The following is a 21,269-nucleotide window of genomic DNA, read 5'->3' as shown; positions in this document are numbered from 1 at the left end:
GACCGTGCTGGGTAGGTCTTTGTTGCTGCACAGGCTTCTCTGCCGCGGTGAGCAGGGGCTATTCTTTAGTTGCGGTGCACAGGCTTCTCCTCGTAGCGACTTCTCCTGTTGCAGAGCATGGGCTCCAGCGCATGTGGGCTACAGTAATTGCAGCACATGGGCTCAGCAGTTGTGGCTCCTGATTTCTAGAGCACAGGCTCAGTAGTGGCGGTGCACAGGCTTAGTTGCTCTGTGGCATGCGGGATCTTCCCAGACCAGGGATCAAACTCATGTCTCCTGCATCGGCAGGTGGATTCTTTACCACTGAGCCACCAGGGAAGCCCTATTTTGATTCTTTGACCAGTGAAAAGGTAAATTCCTTGTTAGGGAGAATGGGGTGAGGCTAGAGGGGCTGGGGAGGGGCAGACCTTCCAAATTTCTGGAACAGAGATGCTCCCTGGCTCTCTAGCCAGGAGAAATCTCCCTCTCACCACCCTCTTGCCCCAAGCTCTGGATGCTCAGGAGAGAATCTGGGGAAGTTGGAACATGGAAGAGGGAGACAGATTGAGAGACTCCTGTGAATGTTGGGGTGTTTGGTTAATAGAAGCTGGGCTGGCAGCGACCCTGTCACATAAACATTCAGTCAACACAGGAGACTGAGCATTTGTTAGAAATAAAACAAGGGATGGCTGGAAATTTGCAGACCCTCCGCATGGCTGAGGAAGGGCTTGATCACTGGCTGATAGGCCCTTGCATCTAACCCACCCACCTTGTCCTGTACTGCAGAGGCTAGAAGGCTGAAAACGGCACATCCCGACTCTCCTGCAGCTACCAGTCTGGATAATGTATGTTAGAGGCACTTGCACAGATTTGAGAGGCAGATTGGAGGTAGGGCCCATGCTTCTGCTGTTTTCTGCCTGCAAGTGAGTGTGCAGCTGCAGAGCTGAAGTTTTCATTCCATTCAATTTAAATTCATTTACAATTAAAGAGTTGTGTGTGGCTGGCGGCTACTGCATTGGCTATCACAGCTGTAAAGAAGAGGACAGACCAACAGGATGACCTGGAGCTCATGGAGGTTCTCACAGGGTTAGGGGTGTGTTGAGCCTGCAGCTTTCAGCAGGAAGCCGGCCCATCCTCAGTGGGGCACAGTTCCTTCTTTCCTGCATCCAGATGGCTGGTCCCACTCAGCCCAGTCCATGGAAGAAGAAGAACTGGGACAAACTGTCCAAGCTGGGTCGGGGAAACAGCTGAGGTTTGCTAAGGATGGTTCTTGATAGGAATCCCTGTGGCACTTTGACATTTCTCCTCCTGAACCTCGGAGTTGCAGGCTGAAAGCCAGCCCCTCATTTTGCTGACAATTAAAAGGAACCATAGGAAGGAGGGGAGGTCTGTTCACCACAGGCCAGAGAGACAGAAACCAGAGAGGCAGAAGTGAGCTCTCACACCAGGCATTCCTTGTCTTATGGTTACACCTTTCTTTAGTGATTCCACCAACATCTCTTCTGTGAACGTTTCTCTCAAAGTGGAACTGGAAAGAGAAACAAATGTACTTTTCTTTGCCAAAACTCCACTTGTTACAATCAAGAAAGCACTGTGCCGGCTCTAGGCCCAGGGGAGTGCACACAGGTCCCTTCCCTGTCTTCCTACACACCTCTACCCCTCAGCAGCCAGCTCATTGGGCCCCTCTTGCACTCAGCTTGGACAGCCTGCCTCTGGGAGGCTCCCCTGACTGCCTGGTGGGCTGGCTGCCTCTCTGGCAGCCCAGACGGCCCGAGGACATGGAATGCCCATCCTGCAGAGCTGCCAGGCGCTCTCTGCTGTCGGCCTCCCACAAGCCTGGAGTAAGGGCTGTGCTGTCTTTCTCAGCCTGTCTCTCTAGGCCCTAGCATGGCAAGAGGCTGCTGGCCCCAAACTAAACCAATGACCCATCCCCTCCAGTCTGGGACCCAAACAGGGAAAGTACCAAACCCCCCGGGTTGGTAGGAGATTGAGATAAACACATAAATCTCTTGTCCAAGAGCCTGGCTTGGCAAATACGGTATTTTTTATCTTCTCATCAGTCTTCCCTGGTAGCTCAGCTGATAAAGAATCCACTTGCATTGTGGGAGATCTGGGTTTGATCCCTGGGTTGGGAAGATCCCCTAGAGGGGGGAACAGCTACCCACTCCAGTATTCTGGCCTGGAGAATTCCATGGACTGTATAGTCCATGGGGTTGCAAGGAGTCTGACATGACTGATTGCCTCTCACTTTTCATCAGGAAAACAGAAAGGTAACTGACGATAGAAGGGAATTGTTGGCAATCCATCTGGGATGGCTGGGTGGAGATCTGTTGATCAAATGTCTTAGGAATCTTAGGCCTTAGAGCTTGAAAGGAAGGTAAGGACCACTTCATGCAGCTGAAACACCCACCTGAGCTGATTATTACAGCTGGGGAAAGAGGCCCAAAGACAGAGGAAGGCTGATGAGTGACCATAGGGCAGGCTCCTCCATTGCAACAGCTAGCTGGTAGGTCTCCGCTGGAAGCAGGGGAATGGGAAGGCCTCTTTCCAGAAGCACCACAGGCTACAGTTTTGCAAAGTTGGGTATGATTCCTAGGCAGATCAGGAAATCAATTTAATAGCGTTAAAACAAAACAAACCCAAAACAAACCAGAATGGAAAATAGTACACTGTGTATCATTGCAGCTATGCGGAAACTTTGGGGTTTGGGGGAGCCAGGGAGTGATTTTGTAGATTGAGGCAGGCAGGGCCTGTAGTTGAGTGACCTATCAACTACTTCTCATCTCTAGAGCAAACTGAAGGGTAAAGATAACCTGGGGAGGAGGCTGAAGAGGAGAGAGGAAGCCTCCGTGGAACTGGAGATGGTGATTAAAGAAGGGTCAAAAAGGAGAGGTTTGCAAAGGCATCATGGGCGGAAGAAATCATTTGGTTGAAGCCTTCACTCCAGTATTCTTGCCTGGAGAATCCCAAGGATGGAGGAGCCTGGCGGGCTACACTCCACGGGGTTGCAAAAGGTCGGACATGACTGAGCGACTAACGCACTTTCTCTGCCAGCTGGCACTGCAGAGGGCCTGCTGCAGAAGCCATACGAGCTCCCTGGTCTCTTATCATGAAGTGCTTCTGTAACAGTGATATTGTATATGTGGAGCATTTACACTGTTCAGCGTTCCAAGCCTCCTAGGAGGTGTGGGGAGGGGTGAGATCATTATCCCATTTTGCAGATGGGGAGACTGATGATCTGGGAAAGCTGACTGCCAGATGCAGAATGAGAATCCAATCTTCCTAGCTTCTGAATGGGTGGCCTTTCCACCACACCACAATGGGAGCACTTTGTTTAGACAAGGTTTAAGGTTTAAGACGTTGGTTGCCCTTCAGAATCACCTGGGCAGCTGCCAAAAAATCCCAAGGCCTGCCTGCTTCCCTCCTGCAACCATTGAACTCAGAATTGGGGCATGGGGCTGGGGTATTAGTATCTTTCAAAACTCCCTTTGGAAAGCCTAGTGCACAGCCAGAACTGGAAACCTTGGGCACAGATGGGACTGTTTCCCCAGTGCTGGTTCCTCCACACCCCTGCTCTCTTTCTGGGCCTGGCTATCAGGTTCTGCCTTGGCCCATCTGGCCAAGCTGCCTAGGATGTCTGTTGGTGCCCTTAGCTCACATGAATGTCACTGTTGTTTTCCAGAGTGACTCCCCCAGGACACTGCCACCCAGGCCCAGTCCTCAGAGCCAGGTCTCTTGGGGCCCCCTGAGAGGAGGTGTGATCAGGGAGGTGGAGAGGCAGTCGGCTCTGACAGACAGAAAGCAAACAGCGCAAAGGGGTGGCAGGCTGCATTTTATTCATCGTTAATTTCAACACCCTTCAAACCCTCTCTTGGAGTGCTGCTCGAAAAAATAAATGTATTGTTTAAGAAATCCTGCAGACTGGCCCCACATGCTCTAAGTCCCTCCTAAGAGAACAGGGAGCATAAAAAATGATCTGTAAAGCAACGGGGGAGCTTCCCTAGGGAAGAGAGGGTGGAAGGGGGGACGGGGTTGGGGGTGGAAGGGGAGGAGGCTGACAGCAAGGGGAAGGGGAGGGTCTTGGGTCAGGTTGGTGCAGAAATCTCACCACTTCAGTGTGGAGACTGGCTGGGTGGGCACGGTGCCTGGAGGTGTCAGAGCTGCTCCGGGGGCCAGAGTCCATGCTGATGGCCCTGTCCTCGGGGTCAGGAGTGCTGTCAGCAGCCCTCTCCTCTTCCCCCTCCCCACAGAGTAGGGAGGCTTTGGCAGCACCAAGCAGCACATTTTCTAACAACTGTTCCAACAAAGAAGTGAGCCCCAGCCAGTGCCTCTTCTGGACTCAGAAGTGCCTCAAGCAGTCTGTCTGAATGTGCTTTCCAGACAGTGAGCACGTGCAATTGTGCTTTTTGTTTGTGAAAAATGTAAAAAGTTACAGTAAGATGGAGCCGTCTGGCCCATGGCTCTGGCTGTGCCAGGCTGCTCCTCACCCACCTGGGAGGGGGCGCGCAGGAAGCAGGGCTCTGCTGGGAGGCCTGTCTGAGGGATGGAGGAGCCTGAGTACATTCAGCAGCTGTTATCCAGGGTTTGGCTTGGGTTTGGTCGCTGGCTTCTGTGTAAAACACAGATTTGTGCAAAGTGTTCATGAAACTCCCCCAAGACAGGGAGGAATTTTCCAGGCCCTTGCAGATTTCCAGGGAGCTAAAAATGCAAAAATCCTCCTTCTTAAAGTAACCCAGACTGGGATTTTTTCCCCTCCTTGGGGAAAGGGGCTTGTAGCTCTTTATAAAGCTGACACGTGTGTGTGTGCACGCGTGTGTGTGTGCATGAGGCTGCAATATGTGACACTCCTGGCCAAAGCCCAGGATTGCCTGGCATTTTCCATAAGCTGAGGGCCTGAGGCTGCCTGAGCCTTCTGCCTCCTCCGCCAGACCCAGACAGAAGCACTACCTTCAGACAGAGAACACAAGGGCCGGCCAGACTACTTGGTCTTCTCAGTGAACATGGCACCAAGGCGTGCCCTTGCGTGCTCGGCTCTGGGAAGGCCGGGCTCCTGTCTAGTATTCTGGCCTCTGCCTGGCCACAGCTGGGTGACAAGGGCTTCTCAGAGCCCATGCTGTCTTTACCAGAGGCTCGCAGCCCCAGCACCGGAGGAGTGAGTGTAGGCCTCAGGTTAGGAAGCAACTCTTGGAGCCTGAGGGCACTGTGAGCTACCAGCTGTGGGTCAGACCGCAGACCCCCCGGTGGTGGGAGCGGCCACAGCATCTAAGAGAGGGGAGCACTTTCTTAGCCGGGGGTTCAGAAACCTGCACCAAATAAGGGGTCCCTAATAATGTCTATAACCCTGAAATGACAGGAGGACCCCATCCCAGTTTGTCAGGCAGGTCTAGTTCTCGATGCTCGCCCTCAAGCAGGATGTCAAACAAGTCCTTTAGCTCTGGGTCTAGGCTCTAACAATCCCACTGACCTTGCGAGTTTGGCTTTTCCAAGGGAAGCAGCCCCTGACATCTGGGGCACTGAGCCCTTTGGCCTGAGGTGAAAGACAATGTTTAGTGAGAAGTGGGGAGTAGCCTAAGGGAACATGAGCGAAAGTATGTGCAAACCACTAAGCCCTGATCTGCCACTGTGCACTAGAGGACCGGTGTTTCCCTGGGAGGTTGCTGAGGAGGAAAGGTCCCTTTCCTGGCTCCCTTGAATGATGCTTTCAATTCCCTCGGAAGCATGCTCAAGCTGTCTGCAACTGCCTCCTTTCAAAGCCAAAGCACAGAAAAAGAAGTGAAAACAGCTAAGGCTGCAGCATGAGCAACCCAGAAGAGATGTTAGGGAGCAGCAGTGACAGAGAAGACTGCCAAGGAAGGTGGCGAGCTTTTCTTCTCTGGAGGCAGATCCTGTTCCCTCTTGTGGGGATGGGATTCTGTGCGGTCCTGTTTGTGGTCAGAGGATTGCTGGACGCTTCTTCTAGTCTGCCTAGCTCAAGCAGCCTTGATGACTGTGTCCTAACTCTTCCGTGCTGTTCCTGGGGCTCACCTTTCTGGGTAGGCTGCTGTTTGGCCTGTTGTTAAGTCCTCGTGGTCTAGGTATCTCTGTCATGGGGATGTCTGCTTTCCCTCTGGATGGCTCAGATCCCCAAGTTATTTCCCGTTGCCTAGGTGACATCTCTAATTGGATGCCTTTTAATCTTTCCTTCTTTTAAAGGGGCAGACCTGAAACTTTATTTCTAGGTCCCGTTAGAGGACTCTGCCCTGAAAACATGTGTACCTTTCTGAACATGTGGTCCCTTCAGTGTGACTGCAGCTGTCGCTCAGATGGAGGAAGGGTGGTGGGGTTGGGAAGGGTGGCTCATGGAGCCAGCCTAACTGATGTCACAGTGCATCCTGGAAGTGTTGGCTCTCTGGAAGCCTACCCTTCAGGAATTGGCAAGATTGACTTCTGTCCAGGCCCGCTCCTCACTGGCTTCACCCCCAGATTAGGGTCTGTGTGTAAAAGTCAATTCAGATCCAAATTAGAAATGACCCCTCACCACCCAAAAAAGAAATCATCCCAAAGTAGCTAGAGAGTTGCTCAGATCTGAATTTGTCTTTTCCTTCCTGCCGTGAACTGGAAGGGGCGAGGGGAGGCTGACATTCAAGCAGGACTCTTAATGCTGTGTGTGTTGTTTTGAGAGCTCCAGGCGCATATGCTTCCTTCATTTCCAAGAAGGGAGATTTCACGGCTTTTGATGCCTCTCAGGCAGAGGGTGTGAGGTGTCCTGGTGCTTTTCTAAGACTTCCTGTCAGAAGCTGTATATATATTGGTGGGTCACACTGTGTCTGACTAGACTCTGGTATTTATCCTTGGATCGTCATCTTTTTAGATGGGAAAATGGGCCCATAGAGGATAGAGGATTGTTTCTTCATAGTCCGAGACCTTCATCTCTTCAGTGAAGACTGGGCATTGGGCCTTCCTCCAGGTGGATGACTCCCTGTGAGGCAGAGGGTGAGTCTAGGAGATACTGTCCTTCAGCTTGAGGATTATCCAGACCAAAACTTGAATCCCAAAACTGCTTCTTCCATCCACCAGCTCTCTCCGGCTTGCCTCTACTTCCAATACAGACTGTGTGTGTGGAAAAAAAACACATTCACCTGAGTATCAGAGAGACCAACAGGGCTCAGAATGGGATGTATCCCAAACACATCACGGGCTCTGGAGTCATGTTCTCTGTCACTTGCAGGATGGATGCTTTGGTTCCCAGGGCTGCAGGCCCTGGTGCCCACTGGTGCAGCTAGCAGAGCCCTGCTGCAGGGGAGGGGCAGCTGGAGGGGGTGCTCTGCACCCATCAGGCTCTCTACAAGGGGAAAAAAGGTTGAGAAAAAAAATCCCCACCAACAAAGAAAAATCTTGTTTGAGAAGACTCAGATGTTCCTGGCTAACAACAAAAAGCATTCCCGTGGATGATGCTGGTGAAAGGAAGGAGAGTTGAGGGGATTCAGAGATGCGCCCTGAGCCACAGAGATCAGCCAGCTGAGGCAGAGCTGGGCTCCTGTAGCCTGAATGAACCCTGCAGACCACTCCAGGTTTCCCTCCTTAAAAAGAGTTGCCCAGCTCCATGTTCTAAGTGGACTAACTCCAGGCTGAGAAAGGCCTCCTAAGCCCCTTACCATGGCAATGCCCAGATCTCTGGGAAATGCCACAGTCCCCAAGTTGCTGCTGTGTTTCATCTCATTGCATAATACTACACCATTCTCTGTGTGTAGCGGCTGTTCTATATATATATATACATCAGGAGGCAACATATGGCTCTCCCCACCCCCACCTGTCATAACTGTGACTATATCATTTCTGACGACCAGAAGGAAGCTGCTAGGCTGGGCCAGGATTCTAAATGCTGCGGAGGTAATTCAGAGCCATGGAAAGTTGCACCATATGCTTTGGGGTTGCCAGCTGCTTATGTGCATTGAGGCGGGGTTTAGTGCCAGTCTGCAGAACTCAGGGGCAGCACTCCCCTGGCTGCCGTGTGCACCGGGCGAGGGTCTGGGGTGCCACTTTTTCTCTCCCTGGAGGAGAATCTGCTGGGGACTACAGTTCTCCAAGAAGGGGACCCACGAGAATAACAGGCTCCCCCAAAACCTGCCCTTGATAACATCAGGCCTGGCCAAATAGTATTTCTTTAAAAAAAAAATTTTTTTTTTGGTTTCATTTTATTGGATAAAGGTTAAGAAAGCGCCAGCGTCTGAGAGGAGAGCAAACGCCGCCCGGCTGCACGCCAGCCTGCTTGGGGGTCCGTGGCGCGACAGGTTGCGCGTCTACCTGGAGGCGCTGGTCTCGGCCAGGCGGTTGTTCATGATGCCCAGCGCGCCCACGCCGCCTGAGAAGCCGTTCTGGCGCGTGTTGACGCACACGCTGCGCGGGTAGCCGTTGGCCGTCTCCGACAGCTGCTTCTGCAGCAGCGCCAGCGACACCTTGTTGGAGGCCGTGAGGTCGCGCATGGAGATGAGCTCTCCCGACAGGCGGCGGCCCTCGGCGTCGCTGTCGCGGGCCGCGGGGTCGGCGCCGAGTGCGGCCAGGCGGCGGCGCAGCCGGGAGCCCGGCGTGATGGCGTTGCGCCGGGCCAGGGGCGCGCCGGGCGCGGGGCAGCAGCGCGCGCAGCAGCGGCAGCTCAGCTTGCGCAGCATCCAGTTGAGCACCTGCTTGATGAGGATGGAGATGACGTTGAAGAGCGAGTAGATGCAGCACACGCCGAGCAGGATGAAGAGGAAGTTGCCCAGGCGGTAGAGCCCCTGGTTCCGGTAGGCGGCGTGCTGGCTGCTCACCAGGTCCCCGAAGCCGATAGTGCTGAAGGTGACGAAGCAGAAGTAGAGCGAGTCCACGTAGTCCCAGCCCTCCACGCTGGTGTACATGGCCGAGGCGCAGCAGGACAGCAGCACGGCGAACAGGCCCAGGATCAGCAGCACGTGGTACACCGAGGGCTTCCAGCCTGCCAGGCAGTCGGCCTCCGAGAGCGCGGAGCCGCGGCGGAAGGTGGCGGGCAGCAAGCCGCTTCGGCGCAGCTGGCGCTCCCGGCAGGCGCGCATGATGAAGGCCAGCAGGGAGATGATGCGCTCCAGGAAGAGGTTGAAGAACAGGATGGTCCCGGCGCAGCCGAACAGCCCGTAGGCGATGAGGAAGGCCTTCCCGCCCACCGTGGCGGGGGTGGTCATGCCGAAACCTGTGGGGACAGAGCAGGGGTCAGCGCGATCCTGGCTGGACAGGTGGTCCCCACCTGGCACGGTGCAGTTGTATTCAGGTGTTGACATGGCTCTTACCTGAGTGGGATCACTCAACGGGAGGAGAAACAGTGCCAAGACGTTTCTCTCCCTTGGTGGCACCAGATATGGTTCCTAAGTCTGGACAACCCCTAAACTGATAGACGATACATGACTGCTCTTCTGGGGGATCTATAAATCAATGCCAGTGGGGTGAGAGAGTCACTAGGAAAGACCCATCACAACACACAAAACAGCTGCACAGGGGAGGATACTGAGATACCCACAAATCACACATCACCTGTTCTCTCACAACTCAAACCGTTTTTTTTTTTTTTTTTAATGTACCAGTGGCACACTTGGGCCTTGTTAGGACAGAATTCCATAAAGGCTTCATTTGATAGAATTGCTGGGGACCAGGTATATTGTATTTAGTCCAGGTAGCTATATTTGATGGTCTCTGAGAAGGGGTTTATGAAACTGACAAAGGATTGTTTGAGAATGAGTCCCCAACCTTCAGAGAGTGAGTGTGTCTCTGCCATTGGACATCAGCTTTTTCTCACCCAAGGACCACCATCAATCACCCTTGCTCCACTTGTAGCTAAGGGAAAGGTTTCCGCCCAGCTGGGTCCTGTGCTGCTGTGTGTCTGGAGTGGCTTTTATCCTGAGAGGTCTGCTCTACGCCTGGGCAGTAGCTTAGTGCTTTGAACTCTTATAATTAAGTCTTAATTTACCCACTTGTTCAAAGCACAGTCTTGAAGGGAGTTTATCGACTGATTGCTGCAGAAGGCTTGGCTTCCCGCCAGGTTGCTTGGCCCATGCTGGCCAGGGTCCTAGAGCGGCAGCTCTGCTCCTCCACCATGAGCTCTCAGCCAGCTGCCAGCTGTGATGTCTTTGTGGGACCCATGGCTACCTGACTCTGGTTATGGGAGGGGATGTTATCCCTAAGCATGAAGATCCACTGCTGCTTGGAGTCTGAGCTGTAAACACGTCATCAGAGCAGCACGGTAGCACCTATCAAGACCTCTGCAGCTGAAGTTCAGGGGCATCCCTGTTTAATGCATGCCCAAGGTCAAGAGGTCTCCCTCTGCCTTGTTAGTGGGGTAAGGTCAGCTCTGGGAAAGGGGTGGCTTAACTATTTCCCTGAAAAACCTTGAAGTTAGTTTTTTCTTTTTTTTTAGAATGATCCCTTAAATGTGTATGCTAATCATTTTCTAGAATCCTTGGAAGAAATGCCCCATTGCCTGACATTGTCTTCATCTTATGCTTATTGACTCAACTTAGGAGAAAATCTTATAGTGATACCTCTGTTGAAGATGGATGATGTCCCTAGGGTCAGAATTTGGCTATAAAAGTGTGAAAAAAACCAAACTAGAAGTGTGACCAGGAGTTCAAAACAAAGAATTTTACTACACTTTAAAGTCAAACTCAAGTTTCTGAATTCATAAAGAACTCAACTCTGAATCAGTATGACTATATGTGGAGAGGGAGTGTTTGTATTTGTCTCTATGTGAATTTATTAAAAAATCCTATTAATAGATTGATAACCCAAGTGTCCACCAGCCTAACTAATTCATGGTCAATTCATACAAGAAAATACTATACAGCAAAGAAAAAGCAAAGACCACTGCTACCTGCAACATGAATGAACCTCACAAAAAGAATGTTAAAAGAAACTGGACACTAAAGAAGTATTCCGTTGGCATAACATTCAAAGCCAGGCAAAACCAAACTACAGTACCTTTTTAGGGATGCATATTTGATTGGTAAAATTACAAGGGAAATTGAGATGAAAGTCAGAATTGGAGTTTGCTCTAGGGGTGGCAGGGCAGGGTAAATGGAAGGGGACCCAGGGAGACTCTGGAGTACTGGAAATGATCTATTGATCTAAGTGGTGGTTGCATGAGTGTTCGTTGTATAATAACTTTTCAAACTATGTGTTTTAGGAGCTTTTTTACTCTCACAATAAGAAAAACCTCAAAATGCCTAGACATTTAGGAACTATGAGAGACCTTAATTCTGGTCTACCTGTCACTGTATAGAGGAGGAAGCAAGGGTTGAGGGCACATGACCTACGGCTCATGGGGGGCAGGTGCTATACTTGTGTCCTGGCTTCTCGCCTGGTGCTTAGACCATCATACACAACACTGCTGCTACTCAGGAAGGGAAAACAACGCCTCTGGTTGGGGGAATCACTTGGCTGAGTTCCTAAAGAAATAAAAAATGCTGAGCCTGGAATATTAATACTATGCCTAAGAAAATATTGAATGTGATTTTCCTGTTGTTTAGAATTTTCAGCTAAAAGTTTAGCGTGGCATGTAATACATTAGCCCTCATTATAAAGAGAAGTTTTAAATATTTATTTATTTGGCTGTGCTGAGTCCGAGTTGTGACATGCAGGATCTAGTTCCCAGACCAGGGATCAAACCCGGGCCCCCTGCATTGGGAGCTTGGAGTCTTAGCCACTGAACCACCAGGGAAGCCCATAAAGAGAAGTTTTAAATACGTCTACGTTGCATCTAGTAAGTCAGCAAAATAGGGTGACCAGTAACCCGCACCACCCACTTCTAGGCTATACAGAAAGACTAGAAAGTACCCAGGGATAATGGGAGATGGCCTTGAAATAGGAGGGCGCTGTGGCATCCCCAAGTCAAGACATGGTGGGGGTGGGATTGGTCAAGAGAACATCAGGCTGCAGCAGGGGCAGCCTGGCAGCTCGTTAGTGGATGCTGGCTGAACTGCAGACACTTGTACACTCACCCTGGAGCACTGGAGCAGAGTGTGGTGAGGGTTCTTGGAGAGTCAGAGGTGTCTCCTGGAATCTGACCCTGTGCTGGACAGTTCCCTGGGCCAAAGGCTGACTGGTGCAGCTCACACAGGCAGGGGCAGGAAGAGGGCACTAGTGGGAGCAGTCTGCTGCCCTGGCAGTCTCCTAGGGCATCCTGCGCCAGGGACAGGGGAGAGTGACAGGGGTCAAGTGAACCCTGAAGCCAAATCTGAAGAGACTGCCCAGGAGGGCTGCCTGCTGGATCATGGGGGCCTGAGGGGCAGAGGACAGGTGAGCATGCAGTGCAGTCATAGGAAGCATCACCCACTCAAGGGAAGGTGCAGGGCGGTGGTGCCTGTGTTTGGGGGGATCACCAAAGACCCATCTGGGCTCCATGAAAAGGTATGCCTGTCCTAACAGTGGGCGTTGCGATGCAGCCATAAGGCCAACCCCTACTGGCTCATTCCTTTTCCAGCAAACACTGAGGACCTGGTTGGCAGGCCTTGTGCTAGGCTCAGGGCTTTGGTGGAAAACCAGACAGACGCCCTCACGGATGACCTAGGCTGCCTTCTTAGAGGTTTTACACAGCTCCCCACTTGACCCTCTGCTGTCAGCGGCTCACCCCTGGACAAGGGCAGAGCTTTTCCCTGCTGCCTCCACGCAGGGGCTGGGCCAGACCTGGGCCTGAGGTCTCCTCGTGGCTATGACTCTAGGCCCCAAATGACGCCAAATGCATGACTGGCTATGGCACTTTCTGCTGAAAATGAAGAGGACAGGCAGGTAGGAGGTTTCCTGACATCAAAGGACACCCAGCGCCAGGGTCCCTCTCACTGGCCTTTTCCTGAGGTCTGGCCTGCATGCCCACTTCACCTCCCTTTGCTTTCCTGCAGACCCACCGTCAGCTCAGCTCCAGAGACAGGGTGGAGGGGGCACGGTCCACCCTCCTTCCCCATCAACACCGAGAGGCTCAGAGCTCTGGGGGCGTGGAGGGCGGTCGGGTCAGTGCCTGGTGCTGCTGCCTAGACAGATGTTCCCACAATGGAAGAACAGTCCGCCCAAACTCTGGCAATCTGTGGGGAGCTAAGCTGGCTCTGCAGAAGGGCCTTGAAGCTTCAGCCAGAGAAAAGGCAAACCCAACCACCCAGAGAATTCCCCCTTCCCCCACTCACACTCTGCAGAGGCGGAATCTGTCCCTGGGTTTGCACCAAGCCTGCTGTTTTGTTTATGCCACAATTGATCTGCCATCCCAGTTTGCAGAGAGCAGACACTTGGGGGCTTTATTATGCCACTTTGACAAAAGCTGTGAAGCTCATTCCCACAGTCTGTCTGGTGCCGCCTTCGCAAATGGGGCCCCAGTGACAGGGCCTCTGGAGTTCAGCTCTGAGAGCCTGGAAGTGAGATGGGGAGGCCAGCACTGATCTGTCTCAGGCCCTGGGTGGCAGCCTCTGTGCTGGGCACTGGACAGGTCCTCTATCCGGTCCCCTCAACCATCCTGAGAGGGATCCATCATCAACCGCAACAGTGCAGGCAAGGGCATGGGCTGAGTGATATACTCAGCAAGTTACTGTTTGTAAGTGGCTGAACTGCCTATGGTGACCTTTTTCACTGCACCAAATGGGACATTTGGGTCCATCATCTGGGGCAACTTTCCCCACGAGTTCTGCAGTGTCATCTTGGTGGAAGGGAAATACAATTTATAGTCTAATCTGAGATACTTGACAGCAAATAATTACCCCAGGACAATAGCTGTAAGCCACAGCGAATCCAAGCAACTAGAATGCATGATTAAAATGCAGATTCCAAGGTGGGTCCCATTCCAGAGACTTATTTAGAATGGCCCAGAACTCTGCATCTTAACAAATGTCCCCTGATGATTCTAATGTGAATGGGCTAAAGCGCTTCCTTTAAGAAACAATACAATACTCTATCGACGATCCTACTGGTTGGAATTTGCCCAATTTCAAATATTTTGATTTAAATTCCCTAAAACTTTTTTTTTCAGCTTTATTGAGTTGTAGTTGACATATAAACCTGTAAGATATTTAATGTATACATCATAATGATTTGTTGGTTTAGATTTCAAGTAACATAAAACCCTTGTTGTGGACATTGCAGCTATCTCCTTTAACCATCACCCCACCTCCCACTCCTGAAATACAGCAGCCAGGCCCCTTGAAGACCTGACCAAACAGCCAGGGGTGGGCTCCATCAGTCTAGTCCAATCTGGGAAATCCAGTCCCTTGCTAGAACTGGTTGGAGGATGGATGGGCCTAAGCCAATCAGTGTGGGGCATTTTCATGGCTACAGGGTTTGGCTCAGGGATGTGACCCCATACAGACCAATCAGATGAGAGGAGAGTTTCTCTGATAGTTTCTGGGAAAAATGTTTCTCACTTTTAAGAGTGCTGCCCTGGGTATGGAGGGAGGAGGAGGTGGCCCCAGGAGTGGTTGGTGGCTCCATGAGGAGCCAGCGTAGATGAAGCGGACACTGCAGAGGGCTCAGTCACGGCATCCTGAAAGCCCTAATGAACTGTCCAGTCAAGCGGGCCAGGCTGTCTGGCCTACCTTTGGGCTTCCAGTTACGTGAACCCATAAATCCCTTTTCCTGCCAAAGCCTTCTGTCACATGCAACCAAACACACTCCAGCTGGTGCCAGTGGTTAGTTCAGTTCAGTTCAGTTGCTCGGTCATGTCCGACTCTTTGCAACCCCATGAATTGCAGCATGCCAGGCCTCCCTGTCCATCACCAACTCCTGGAGTTCACTCAAACTCACGTCCATCAAGTCAGTAATGCTATCCAGCCATCTCATCCTCTGTTGTCCTCTTTTCCTCCTGCCCTCAATCCCTCCCAGCATCAGGGTCTTTTCCAATGAGTCAACTCTTTGCATGAGGTGGCCAAAGTACTGGAGTTTCAGCTTTAGCATCATTCCTTCCAAAGAAATCCCAGGGCTGATCTCCTTCAGAATGGACTGGTTGGATCTCCTTGCAGTCCAGGGACCCTCAAGAGTCTTCTCCAACACCACAGTTCAAAAGCAGCAATTCTTTGGCACTCAGCTTTCTTCAAAGTCCAACTTTCACATCCATACATGACTACTGGAAAAACCATAGCCTTGACTAGATGGAACTTTGTTGGCAAAGAAATGTCTCTGCTTTTGAATATGCTATCTAGGTTAGTCATAACTTTCCTTCCAAGGAGTAAGCGTCTTTTAATTTCATGGCTGCAATCACCATCTGCAGTGATTTTGGAGCCCCCCCCCAAATAAAGTCTGACACTGTTTCCCCATCTATTTCCAATGGTTAAGGGCCTGGTTAAACATCCGGGGTCAAGGAAATAGTACCAGACTTGAACTCAAAGCTTTGACTTCTGTTGTAGCCCCTATCAGCCAAGTGACTGAAGCAAGTCACTGTCACTACTCCTCTGAACTGTTTCTTCATCTGTAAAATGTTGAGCTCTTGATACGAACCCTCTCTGAACTGTAATATAGCCTGCCAATGGGTGTTGCTCAAGATGAGACAGTAGACTTAATGGAAGGTGGAGAGAATTCCTATGATTTAAAAAACAACTTAAAATGAAACAAGTTTATTTACTGTGGGACTTTTCAGAGTGCTCACTGTGTTAATATGACACCATGAGGGCTATGCTAATACAGTCCAGTGTGCCTCAAACAAAAGCCATTGACCGTAGAATGTATTTAGTCACCTCAAGTGACTTGAGTATTTCAAAAAGTAATCTTCAGGAAATGCCATACTTTATGCTCATGAAAAACTAAGGAGGAGACATTTAAAAACATTTGTGAGGATTTCCCACGTTTTAAAAAAGTCACTGCAACACTGCAGTGCCTTTGCACTGCCTGGCATGTAGAACACGCTGGGCCAAGTTTGTTGAGTGAATGCATTGACTGTCACTCTGCTTATTTGGAGTAGCGATTCTCAGAGTCAGTTATCTAGGACCAACCTGGAATCTTACCAGATTCTGAGGTGGCGTTCATTATTCCAAATTTCTAACCTGGCTCCAGGTGAGGCCACCGCAACTGGTCAGTGAACCTTATTTTGAGCACCAAGCACAGATGACTTAGAATTAACTTTGTGGGGCTGCCTCCACAGTGAGTTTGGGAACCCCTTGGGAGCAGAGACCATTATATCAGCAATTTGGAAATATAGATTATATAGGCTGCTCAGGTTTGAATCCTAGCTCCACTAGGATTTGTCTTTGAGCAAATTAATTAATGTTTCTGTGCCTCCATTTTCTCATCTGTGAAGTGGAGATGATAATATTTGCATTTTTGTATTAAACTGAGTCAATACATCTAAAACACTTTGGATAGTGCCTACCTAGCATATTGTGCTATGCTGTGCTCAGCCGTTTCAGTTGTGTCTGACTCTGCGACCCTGTGGACTGAAACCCACCAGGGTCCTCTGTCCATGGGATTCTCCAGGCAAGAATACCAGAGCCAGTTGCCACGCCCTCTCCCAAGGGATCCTCCCGACCCAGAGATGGAACCAGTGTCTCCTGCGTCTCCTGCATTGTTGGCAGATTCTTTACTGCTGAGCCACTGCAGAAGCCCTTGCCTAGCACATTAATAAGCGCTTAATAAAGTCTTCTTTCTATTCTCCACAGCGGACAAGGGAATCATGTATAAATTAGGCACTGATAGTTATTTGTTGATTGAATAACTGAAAATAAAAATTTCAAGAACCTCTCAAGGATGAGAGTTAAATATCAGGGAGAATAAGAAAGCTGAGATCAGGGGATCAGTGGGCAGAGGAGGGGAAAAAACCCATTAGGACTCGTCAGATAAAATATAGGACTCCCAGATAAACATGAATTTCAGATAAACAAATGAACTTTTTAGTGTAAGAACATCCCAAACATTGCATGGGCCATATTTACACTTAAAAAAAAAGATTCATTGTGTTTCTGAAATTCATATTTAACTGGGAGTTCTGTATTTTTATCTGCTAAATCTGGCAGCCCTACCCATGGCCTACTTGTCTGCTGGGCACACTCCTCTGGGAAGCATCTCCCAACACCCCCCTCTCCTGGGATCCTTCCTGACTGCTGGAGGAGGGGTAACAGGCTCACTTTAACCCTCAAGGGGCCTAAAGCTCACACAGAGCTGGGCCTTGCCTAAGGCCAGGCCAGCAGCCTCTTCCAGCATCTCTCCCTCTCCAAACAGGAAATAGTGGGAGATGTGGGGTGGGCTGTGGGGCAGAGGCTGGAGCAGCCTTCAGGCTGCTCTGTGGTTGGAGCTGACACTGACTTGGGGAGAGGGCAGGGAGCACATGGCCATGCTCCGTGGAGGTGGGCTGGACACTTGAGAGGTGAAACTTAAGACTCACATAAGCCCCGGGTCTGGAACCTCGAGGCTGCCCATGTCATCCTCTCCAAGTCCCTCTCCTGAGGAGGACAGCCAAGCAGCCTGCCCAAACCTTCTGGGAGGGTTGAGAATGAAAGGAAGGCTGGAGTAAGTTATTAAAGCATTTAGTGAGGAGTGGAAACATGGGATATGTGATAATTACATTATCATATAATAGCTGATATGTATTGAGCTCTCACTCTTTCTAAGCACTGTGCCAAAGCTTCATGGAAATCAATGCATCCATTCTCAAAATTCAGTGAGGCATTGGGTGTCATTCATCCTAATTCATAGCTTTTTCCTTCAAGTTTTAACACCCCTGAAATCAGGATGCACCTTAAAATCGATGACTTTATTTGGCAGCATTCAAAATTCTTAATAGTATACGTTATTGGTGTATCTATAATTGATGGTGTCTTAGATTTGACGAACTACAGTGGGAATTATCATTCCCATTTGTGAGATTAGTAAACTGAGCCACACTTAATAAAGGCACTTAGGTTATATAACTTGCACAGATCACAGAGCAAGCAAGTGGCAGAGCCCAGTGTGAAGCCAGAGGAAGGAGTTTGTGATGCGCTAAGAGTCAAACGCATGAGAGTTCAGACAAAAGAGACGTAGGCTGGTTTTGGTTAGAGCAGCAGTTCTTAACTCTGGCTTCAAAGTGGAATCGCCTGGGAAATTTGAATTAGTCCCCAGAGCAGCGCAGGTCAGAAGCAGGTCAGAAGCAGAAGCAGGTGTTCTCCTGCAGTGACGGAGAGAGTCTTATGGAGGAAGAGGTATTCATGTCTAGTCTTGAAGCATGGATGGGACTTGGAGAAAGAGGAAGTTAGAGACCTGGTGTGCCCTGCTGGGAGAGCGGTGTGCATGGGGCTGGGTAAGCGGCTGGGTCCAGCCTGGCTGGCTCCCATGTGCAGCTTGGCGTCCGGCCCACAGACAGCGTTCAGGAACTCTTGCTAATGGAGTGAGTGGACCTGAGGCAGAAGGAGGAGGGCAAGGCTGGGGACCCTCGTGTCTACCTTGTACCCAGGCTGAACTTGCAGGAGCTCTGTGGCAGTGAGAGTGTCACCTGACACCTCTAGAAGCTTCTCCATCATCTGGGCGTGGCATCCAGCAACATGTCTGGCCTTGTACAACAGAAACTCACAAACTCTGACACACTTGATTTGAGCTTTGGAGAAGGTGGTACCTCCCCCCAGCGCAGGGACCAGAGCCTGAAGCCAGAGGGGATGTTGACACTCACTTGGGACAGCTGAGGACATGGTGGCCCCGTGAGGTGAAGGGACAGCAAGTTAGTGGTGGAGTTGTCTTGGGTGTATGTACAGTAGAAACCCACAAACTCTGGAAACATCAAGCTCAGTGAGCCTCCCTTCCTAAGCCTGCCAACATTGGCTTTCTTGGAGAGCTGAGGGCAGGGGCTGTGGTGTCAAGCTCTGGCGCCTCCACTTGCTAATGGGCCGACGGGGACACGTTATTCTCCCTCTAAAAATCGCCTGATGACCGCCTACCTCGTGAGGTTGCTGTGAAGAGTGGATGAGGAGGTGGTTCCCTCGTGCCTCCCACGGCGCCTAGAACGTGGCAGGCACTCAAGAAGCTGCAAGCTTAACTGGGAAGCACACAGGCGAGGCTGGCCCTCACATCACAGCTGAAGAGCTGCAGATGGAGCAGGGCCCAGGTGAAGTACGACTAGGCATTTCAGTGGCAGGGAAAAGCCCTCGTACACACACCCAAGATGACTCCACCACTAACTTACTGTCCGTTCACTTCACCGGGCCTCCGTGTCCTCAGCCATCCCGGGTGAGTGGCAACATCCCCTCTGGGCTGGCTTCAGGCTCTGGTCCCCATGCTGGTGGGGAGGCACCACCTTTTCCAATCCTGAAATCAAGTGTGTTAGTAGAGGGAAGGGGTTGATCCTGGAAAGTGGGCCTGTGGTGGAAAAGCTGACACTCTGGGTGTGACATTTGCTGGCACTTGTGTGCATGTGCGTGCGTGCGTGCGTGCGTGCGTGCTCAGTCATGTTTGACTCTTTGCAACCTCATGGACTGTCGCCTGCCAGGCTCCTCTGTCTGTGGTATTTCCCAGGCAAGAATACTGAAGTGGGTTACCATTTCATCCTCCAGGGGATCTTCCCAACCCAGGGATTGACCCTGTGCCTCTTGTGTCTTCTGTACTGGCAGACGGGTTCTTCACCAGCTGAGCCACCAGGGAAGCCCACTAGTACTTGAGGATGTGTCTAAATTGTAAACCAGATGGAAGGCTCCCTGCGGGCTCAGTGCTGGTGAGGGCTTGGCGCCACAGTGGGGCGTGGGGCTGGCCTCATGCTGGAAGCTCCCTGTGTGCATGTGCTGAGATGCTCACTTGTATCTGACTCTTTGTAACCCCATGGACCACGCCAGACTCCTCTGTCCCTCGGATTTCTCCAGGCAAGAATACCGGAGTGGGTTGCCATGCCCTCCTCCAGAGGATCTTCCTGACCAAGGGATCGAACCCCCATCTCTTACGTCTCCTGCATTGGCAGGCAGGTTCTTACCACTAGCACCACCTAAGAAGCTCCCTGACTCAGGACAAAGAAGCAACACAGAAGAACACAAATCCCGAGGAGAAACAGGGTCCTCTTACACTCCTGTTCATTTTTGCTTGTTCTTTGGGGGCCTTTTGGATGATCTTTGCTGAAAGCAGGGTGTGTGTGGGGATGGCTGAGAGGGTCTGGGGCTTACAAAAATAGGCTGAACCCCACAGGCTGCAGGCCATGGATTTTTAACATTAGAAAAGTTTCGGTAATCTGGGAGTGATGGACACTGTGACCCCAAGAGTCGGCTTCAAAACTCAGTGCTGTTTCTCTTGCCCGTGGGGCTAATTGAACCTGCCCCCACCATGCGCTTCATCTGCGGGATTAAGGTTTTTCTCTCCTCACCAAGAATCATTCAGCAAAATGAGTTATTAAAAGCCGGTTAACTACGCCTGCCTCCGGGACGCTCCCGCTTAACAACCTCTCCTGGGGAGCAGCTGTCAAGCTGGGGCCTCGGAGCTGGAGGGAAGATGACTCATTTACATAGAGCCCATCCTCTGTCCTGCCCCCCTAGATCTGTCCCTGTCTCTCTGATGACTAATCCTTTCCAGGGATGAGCTCACCACCCCTCCTGCCCACCACAAAAAGAGCAGAGCCCAGAATTTAGCCTCAGCCCAGAACTGCAGGATAAGACTGACTCCAAGGCTAGGGAATGCAGGAACAGAAGTCTGGCTAACAACAGCCGGAGGTGGGGCAGTGAGGTGAGGAAAGCCCTGAAGCCCACGCAGCCCCGGCCTTACTCCCCTGAACCTCAGGGTCCCCACGCAGGGCTGTGGTGAGGCGCAGGCCACCCCCCAGAAGGGCGGGTAGACCCGCTGTGGGGAGAAGGCAGGTCCCTCCACCCAGAAGTGTCCATACACCGTCAACTGAATCACACTTCACTGCCAATCCTAGATGAGAGAGGTGCAGATTCTTTTAAAGGGAACCTGTGGTAGTTCCTGTTAAACTGTCCTCACGCGCACAGTTCCAGTTCCTCCTAGTTAATTCAGTTTTTATTAACCTGGAGAAGCATATCCTCCTCCCCGCCCATGCAGCCCCGAGCCACATTTGAGGGGGGCCTCTGCACCCAGGCTGAGGGGAGACACGAGGAAGGGGCTACTTCTTGGGGCTCTGAGTACATCTCGCTGACTCTGGTTCCCAAACCTGGCCACCTCCCCACACCTCTCCTCACAGAAGGCGGCCTGCCTGGCTGCCCCAGAGGAGGAAACAAGCCAAGAAACCACGAGAAAAGCAAACTGCACCTGAAGCTGCAGCCAGGTCCAGCTGCTGTGTACAGTGGAGCGGGTCCCCGGGGAACCGTAGGTATGCCGTGCTGGCCCGCTGACATGGCCCCTTGCCTCAGGCTGGTAAACCACTGTGAATGTCTGTTAGGGCCTGGCTG

At 51.3% G+C, this 21,269-nt stretch overlaps 1 protein-coding gene across 1 annotated transcript in view; it reads right to left on the bottom strand.

Annotated features, from left to right (window-relative positions):
- Positions 1-8,117: 8,117 nt before the first annotated feature.
- The window catches only part of KCNK12 (potassium two pore domain channel subfamily K member 12), a 51,321-nt gene continuing 38,169 nt past the window's right edge, over positions 8,118-21,269 (bottom strand). Inside the window, exon 2 of the mRNA XM_015094393.4 lies at positions 8,118-9,160. Coding sequence (XP_014949879.2) covers positions 8,259-9,160 — 902 coding nt within the window. The 3' untranslated portion in view covers positions 8,118-8,258. The remainder of the gene's footprint in view (positions 9,161-21,269) is intronic.

Source organism: Ovis aries, chromosome 3, assembly GCF_016772045.2.
Source record: "Ovis aries strain OAR_USU_Benz2616 breed Rambouillet chromosome 3, ARS-UI_Ramb_v3.0, whole genome shotgun sequence".
Lineage (NCBI taxonomy): Eukaryota > Metazoa > Chordata > Mammalia > Artiodactyla > Bovidae > Ovis > Ovis aries.
Note: the sequence above shows the minus strand (reverse complement) of the source record. Positions and strands in the feature narration are given on the sequence as shown.